This window comes from Juglans microcarpa x Juglans regia, chromosome 7D (genome assembly GCF_004785595.1).
Source record: "Juglans microcarpa x Juglans regia isolate MS1-56 chromosome 7D, Jm3101_v1.0, whole genome shotgun sequence".
Taxonomy (NCBI): domain Eukaryota; kingdom Viridiplantae; phylum Streptophyta; class Magnoliopsida; order Fagales; family Juglandaceae; genus Juglans; species Juglans microcarpa x Juglans regia.
In genome coordinates, this window is record NC_054606.1 from 25,626,420 (window position 1) to 25,634,572 (window position 8,153).

Here is an 8,153-nt window from a genome sequence, read left to right on the forward strand (position 1 = left end):
TATGAGCAGTACTATACTTATAATTTTATTTACAAAATTTATTTTGTTATTTATTATTATTATTATTATTATTTTAATTTTATGTTTGGATCATTTAACTCATCTCAACTCATATTAACTCATCATTATAACTTTTTCAAATTCTAACACAAAATATAATAAACAATTCAAGTTTTTCAAATTCTAAAATAATAATGATATTAAAAAATAATATTCTAACAATATTTTATCATCTCAACTCAATTTAACTCAACCCACTTCAACATCCAAACACAGCCTTAAATTTCATAATTTTCTACATATGAATATGAAAAAGTAAGTTTTTTTATAAATTTTTTTTTAAAGTACAATTAGCATTATTAATTTTAAAAGTCTATTATTCAAAAATAAATAAATAAGAAATAAAAGAAGAATCTTGCAGCCCACACAATCTGAATATTTTCATTCACATTTAATTAAGAGCTGTATGAAGCTAGGATGACTTTTCAAGTCGTTTCCTTAATTAAAGAGCAAAAAGACTTGGTTTTAATTTGGCGGTCCCGTACCTCACCCACTCATCATCTACTACGCACGACTCAGTAGTACTCTGATCCCTTTATAAAGGGTTGCAATGTTATAACTACGACTAAACCCATCGATCGATCATCCCATTTCACAGCAAGTACGCTTAAGTTTTGAATAAACAATCAGTACAGGGAGTTCGTTTTCTCTGCAGATCGAAAACAAAAAGGCTAGGAATTAGTATGTCATCGTCTTTAGTTAAAATGGCAATTCTTTTTGCCAGTTTGTTAATCATGATCATGTTTTCGAGGTCAAATGCTCAACTGAGTGCTAGCTTTTACGATAGCACTTGTTCGAATGTGTCAAGTGTTGTTCGTGGTGTGGTGGAACGAGCTGCACAAAATGATGTCCGAATTGGTGCAAAACTCATCCGCCTTCATTTCCACGACTGCTTTGTTGATGTAAGTGATCATTTCTCTTTTCCATGTAATAATTAATGGCTTTGACACCATGATCATGAGTTCAAAAACTCTCGAGAACCGCATGCATGTCAACCTACAGAAATAGATCAGATTTTTCTTAATGATTCTTTTTATCTTCTTTAAATACAATATATATCAGAAAGATCATGATGATGATGATCTGATGACTATTAATTAATTAGCTGTATATGTTGGGTGTACGTTATACGTAGGGTTGCGATGGCTCCTTATTGCTAGATGACGCAGATGGCATAGAGAGCGAGAAAAGTGCAGGGCCTAATGCTGGCTCAGTTTTTGGATTTGAAGTCGTTGATGAAATCAAAACAGCCTTGGAGAATGTTTGCCCTGGTGTAGTTTCCTGCGCAGACATTTTAGCCATTTCTTCTCAGATATTGGTTTCTATGGTACGTTATAATTATTCACTAGTTCTCAATTAATTCATTATATTATATATATATATATATATATATATATATAAAGAACCCTTTTTTGGTAGAAAAATATATGCATTTAATTCAATCTCCAAAAACGTGATAATACTATCATAACTCTGAACTCATAATAAACAAAAATTAATTTCTATCATGATCAGTGTCTACGACCTTTTCATGATCAGTTTCTAATTATGATTTTATCTTATTGGCCGCAAAATGCCGTTTCAAAACTCAAGCAGGTCAATCGATCGACTGGACACAAACATGCATGCATGACATTTGGTTAATTAATTTGTTGGCCACACGATGTTTGGACAAAACGTATATATATAATGGATATATAATACAACACACATAATATTATATTTTCATAATTCATTTGAACGTGATCACGGCATGCATATATGATGTCCTCATCCATTAATGTAATAATTGATGGTGGTATCTACTTTTTTTCAACTAGAGTATGTGAGACTTTGATACCCTAAAACTGTATCTAGCCTCGCTTTTAATTAATTATTTCCTTTTTCTAAACTATAATGAGGTAAACAAAAGAACCCACGTTCGCACGCGATCTAGAAATGCCCCCGGCCAACACCAGTGAATAATAGTATTTAGTACGTGTTGCAGGCTGGAGGCCCCACATGGCAAGTTCAATTGGGAAGAAGAGATAGCAGGACCGCGAACCAAGCAGGAGTTATTGGTGCCCTTCCAAATGCTCTCGAAACCCTTGAACAGATTACTGAAAAGTTTAATAATGTCGGACTTGATTCTACTGATCTTGTTGCTTTATCTGGTAACTAAAACGAAACTACATATATACAACCTACGTATATACTGTGAACATTTTTCATCATCTTTTTATTCAGCATTCTCATTTTGCAGGCGCACACACATTTGGAAGGGCACGATGTGCGTCATTCAGCCACCGCCTTTATAACTTCAATAGCAGCGGGAACCCGGACCCTAACCTGGACACAACATACCTGGAAACGCTTCGGCAAACATGTCCTCAGGGTGGGTCGAATGACAATACACTAACCAATCTTGACCGCTCCTCTCCAGATGACTTTGATAATGACTACTTCACAAACCTTCAGAACAAACAAGGGCTTCTCCAGACCGATCAAGAGCTGTTCTCAACAAGTGGGGCTGATACGGTTGGCATTGTCAATCGTTTTGCTGATAGTCAGAGTGACTTCTTTGACAGCTTTGTTCAGTCCATGATCAACATGGGAAATATAAGGCCCCTTACCGGCAACAATGGAGAGATTAGGTTGGATTGTAAAAGAGTCAACTAGTGAAATATACAAACATATATGTGTGTGTGAAACAAGCTATGCTAAAAGATATATTAAAAAATAACACTACAGCCACGAACAGATCTTACTAAAATAAACCTACAAACTGTCATATATAAACTTTATATGATATGTTAGATCTACTTTATAAAAAAAGTAATTTTACAATCTAACGTACCATATCAATATATTTTAATTTATAGATTTATTTTTAATTTATAGAATCTATTCATGGCTAAAAGCCGTTTTTTTTTTTTTTTTTTTTTTTTTTTTTTTTGTTGTATTTATAAGGCAAGTCATGAGAACATCGGTTCATATTGTTGTCTGGCCTGGTACTGTACTTTAGATGTTTTTGGATATAAAAATTTCAGAAATTAATGTTGGGTGTACTTTATATGTTACTTGTATGAAAGAGAATATGTAAGGGAACCTCCATTAATGGACCCATCACTTACATAAATAAACGGCATATTAATGTTCCCTACATTAGAGAGGTTCCCTTGTAAAACTTTGGTTATTGGATTAGCCTAGCCAGGCCTGTTCCATGCAGTACCCATATACTGATCGGTACTGTCAAAAGTACTGAGAAAATCCCATTTCTTTAGCAAAGAATGAACAAAGTACTGATCAATTAGTAGTACTACTAGCACGTTAGCTAGACTTGCCTGTACGTCTACTTGAGTGATGGTATGATGGTATGAATCTTGTCATCTTAGTCGAGTCGAGTCGAGTTTAGTCGGGTATGTATTATATACTAATCGAGCCAGTAACAGCTTTCAAGAGTCGAGCTTTTTTTTTTCACGAGTCGAGTTTGATTCAAGTTTAACCGGGCGAGTACCTAGCGGGCTATCGAACAAACTGGTTCATTTACAGCCCTAATAATGTTGCATCTAGAAGCCCTCTGGCATGCATGACATTCTGTTTTTATCAAGTTTGGTCATTGGGGATAGCACAACCCTACCATGGGGTTAAACATAGAATATGTTCTACTATGATGCCGCCCAGTTATGCTTATGCCAAAGGACTTTGTATATCATATTATTGTAAGTAAATGCTCCTAAATTGTCACTTTGCTATTTTGGTATTTTGTTTTGTTCTGCATTCTGTAATTGGCTAATGTTTGCACGCTAGTATATGTTGACTACTTATTGAGTTGTTGATAACTCGTCCAATTATTTTCAATATTTTTCAGATATTTATGATGAATCAGTTGGGGATCAAAAATAGGAATCTTGGGTGAGATAATTAGTTGAGTATATATAGTAGAATAACTGTCAAAGGATACAAGTGATTATTGGAGAGTCTTATTTAGGAGATTTGTTTATTTCTATTGATTTAGTATTTTGGGATGTTGATGTTTTTATTGAGACTTTGTGGCGTTGTTGATTAATTATGTTTGAATGTTTCCTTGATGTTCTTACAGGAACATTATATTTGGTTTGAACAAATGAGTTTATGTTTTATAGAGTCTTTGGAGTTTATATGATCTGTATTACTGGGATATGATTTTTAGGTAATAGGAAATAACTCCCTGCCCCTGATCTGGGTATGGAGCGCTATAACAGTACCAACCAAATATGACCCCTGGGAAGCAGTTGTTGTAGCTCAAATTGATCCCCCATAATGCCTTATCCATTGCTGACTCAAGTGATATTAGGCACATTGGGGACTTCAGTGGCGCCATTTGGCTAAGCCAATATATGCCAATGCTGATCCAATATAGCGGAGAAAATAAAGACACGAAAGTTCAATTTTAATATGTATATGCATGCAGTTTCACATGCAGTCATGTATTAACACCTCATAGGCCATAACACAGAACCACATAAATTTCTAGCCATAACACAGAACCACATAAATTTCTAACTTGTCTATTTTTCTATTTTTCCACATATATATATATATATATCTTTCTGATCAAGATCAAATAAGCCAGCTAGCTAGCTGATGAGGTAATTAAGTAATTACTGTACTGTTATCGAAAGCTAGCTAGCTTGCATGCATACATATAAAAAAAACAACCAAAACGATGCAGAACCAGTGCGTGCAGCTTGCTAGCTCGATTTATATTTGAAGTCTAACTTAATTACTGTATATAAAGCTAGAAAATCTAGCTTCCTAGCATAATTAATTAATTACTTAATTTTTAAGCGACAAGCAGTACTACTGACTATCGAAACCATAGACGAAAAATCTTTCCACCAATTATTGATCAACCATGAGCTGGGGCCCCTCTGTCCCCAGCTTCCACAATATTAGGTAAAACTGAAACGTCGAACGGTACAGTCATCTTAACAGCTTGATGATGGTCCAATACAAATTAATATTCAAGCAAATGCATTAATAAATATGTATAATTCATATATAAATTAACCTGGCTCTATACCATGTGGAGATTTTGGAGTGTGCTTCCTATGAACATTTTGGGAGCTGAGGTGTATTATTTATTTATAAATGAATATACATGTACGTGATTTGTTACAGCAATCAAATTCAAAAATTAAAAATATATATATATTATCTAATGTTATCATCAGCTACTGATAATTATAAAGAAGATGATGGAGATATTCTTGTGCTCTTGAAGTTATCTTCAAAATCTTTATTTGGTTTTAAATTTGAGTTTGTTGTAGATGAGGATGACTTGGTCATAATAATCTGGGAGGTAATGATCATTATTATCATGAATTGATAGAAATATTAAAACATGATATAAATACATACACACTTGAATAACTACTTTTCTCAAATTATGTCGTGTGACAAACAAGACTAATTCCGTGTTGGCCAAGTCTAATCGTTCTAGAATTGGGACGTAGTAGGTACACTGAAATTAATTAAAAGAACGTGAATATCGATTGATTTAGCTAGGAAAATTTGTTTATTTTAATATATATATATATATATATATTATGAGGATTATTCCCTTAATTATTTGGACGTACATTAATTCCCACATTTGAAGAGAAATATTCCATGATCTTCATCGCATTTTGACAATATTTTAAGCTAGTTTCGTACCTGAAATTTAACTAATTCATGTGGCAGTACTACTCAACATATAATTAATTAATACCCTACTCATTATATATATGAATTCGTCAAAGCCCGTTGTGACGACCATCATGTGATCGATCATGCTATACACACACAAATTACAATATTGTAATGTTCCCATCTTGGAGGTTCAGGGAGTTAACTACTGTTACCTAATAATCAACTTCAACAAGGCCTAATATATACTCCATATCCAAATATATAATTCCAAGGACTCTAAATCAAACATAAATTCCTTCAATTTGATTAACTACACATACTCATCTATTAGATCTTTAATACAATAAACCAAATAAAATAGATCAACTGCTCCACATATCTCAAATAACATAGTAAAAAGGGCCTGAGTTTACATAAGTCTACATAAATCATAAAACATACAGAAATCCATCTACTAAATAAAATAAATCTCCCAACAGTAATAGTACCCTGAGGTACCCAACTACCATTCTCAGCTAATCTTGCTCACGCACTCTATTACTGACCCTCAGTTGAACTGTCTAAATCGTCTGAAATATTGTGATTATGAATGGGTGAGTTATCAACAACTCAGTAAGCAGAGAACATATATTAGTACGTAAATATGAGCATTTACAGAGTTCAGGATGCCGAACAAAATATTTTTAGCTTCAAAATTCAAAATCATAACATGTTATCAAAAATACCAGAGCGAAAGTTTAAAATATTCTTATTCAAAGTATAATTTGACATAGGATAATTGAACATTATCATCACCACATTAGAACATCATATCATAACAAAGGTCATGTTTAACTCTCATGGTAGAGTTGTGCATCTGCGGATAGCCAAGCAGAACATAACTCACTCTGTCACCAAATGGTGTGCACTTAAATAGAGACCACTACTATAACCTGTGGCAAGGTTGTATACCATTATTATCACTTGTGGCAGAACTGTATACCACTACTATTACCAGTGGCAGGCCGTATACCACTATTATAACCCATGGCGGGGCTTTAACGGAACATAACAGAACAAAATCAGAAAGTCAAGCCAATTTTTTTTCAGATGCTACATCATATCAAACTAAGCACTTAATATATTCATATCAATTTAGATATTCCAAAAACAGATTCAGAATATATTCACATCATATGCAAAAAATTTCAAATTTCATACTCGTTCTTTTCGCACAGTTCAGAAACAGAATGCCAAAAATAAGTTTGTTCATGTCTACAATAGTCATGACAAAATACTTCATCTTTATACAGATTATATAAGTATGCAAAATACATATCTAAGGTTATTTTCATATTTCTTTTCATAACAAAACATGCATATTTTTTAAAATCAACCACAGCCCTTTTCTTTTATGTAAAGTCTAGTATAGAAACCCTACTTACTTGACTTTTGTGTATTATCTACGTTTTGAGTCCGCACTCTAGCCATATCACAATAACCTAAATAAAAATTTAGTCTCTCATAGGTAAACATCAATACCCGCACAAAAATTATCAATAAATTTTTCACAAGCTTACACTAACAAAATAAAAGCCTCTAACAAGTTAGTTTATAACCAATCCAACCTGCCATACCTCTCCATTAACCAACCCCCACTCACTTCCAAAATTGTTTAATAAACACTCACATCGCACCTTCACAGTGTTTCCAACATAGATAGCACATACATCATTTTTTCATAACCAACATCAACCCAAAAGCAACAATGTAAAACTCAAGTCAATCTCTCATGAACTCTAACGGCTGCAAATGACCCAAAAAATAAAGTCAACTCCAATCCACCATATATAAATCCAATACCATCAGCATATAGCTCAATACGGGCATGTAACTCATCCCCAAACAGCCATAAGTCAACTTAAACAATCACCACAATTCAGCCAACACACCACAAGTATAATCTGTCCATACTTCAACTCAACCAAAAGAACCCCAATTCTACCATTTCTAACACTCCAAAAGAGACAACATAACTTCCAAAATATACCATATATATAAAATGCATAGTTAATAGAAAATTCACATCGCTAGTGGTTGAATACCTTACTAAATTCTTGTGTAATTGATACAACTAGGACGATGGCGAGAAGGTGTTGTTAAGGACTGGTCTGTTATAGTTCTAACCAAAGTATGTGATGTGTGAGTGAGAAATCCAGGGGTTAATGAGGGAATATAGTGTATCAAGGAGGGCAATGAACTACAATTCAAGACAGCAAATGGCCTTATCAACGTTTGAGTTCGTGTACAGTGGAAAGGGAAGAATATGGAGGCATTGGTAGCAACTGAATACACACAAGCAAAAGGGTGTCGCATGACTACACAATTGGTAAGGTAGAAATAATTAAATCAAATAAATAAAAGTAAAATCAAATACAACCATTTCGGGTGGAACGATG

The 8,153-nt window shown here is 33.7% G+C and overlaps 1 protein-coding gene across 1 annotated transcript; it reads left to right on the forward strand.

The window, feature by feature from the left end:
• Positions 1-633: 633 nt before the first annotated feature.
• LOC121239621 (peroxidase A2-like) lies at positions 634-2,847 on the forward strand. The gene is made up of 4 exons (XM_041136901.1): positions 634-962; positions 1,196-1,387; positions 2,048-2,213; positions 2,303-2,847. The coding sequence occupies exons 1-4, from the start codon at positions 744-746 to the stop codon at positions 2,716-2,718; spliced, it is 993 nt and encodes a 330-aa protein (XP_040992835.1). The 5' UTR covers positions 634-743; the 3' UTR covers positions 2,719-2,847.
• The last annotated feature ends 5,306 nt before the right edge of the window (positions 2,848-8,153 follow it).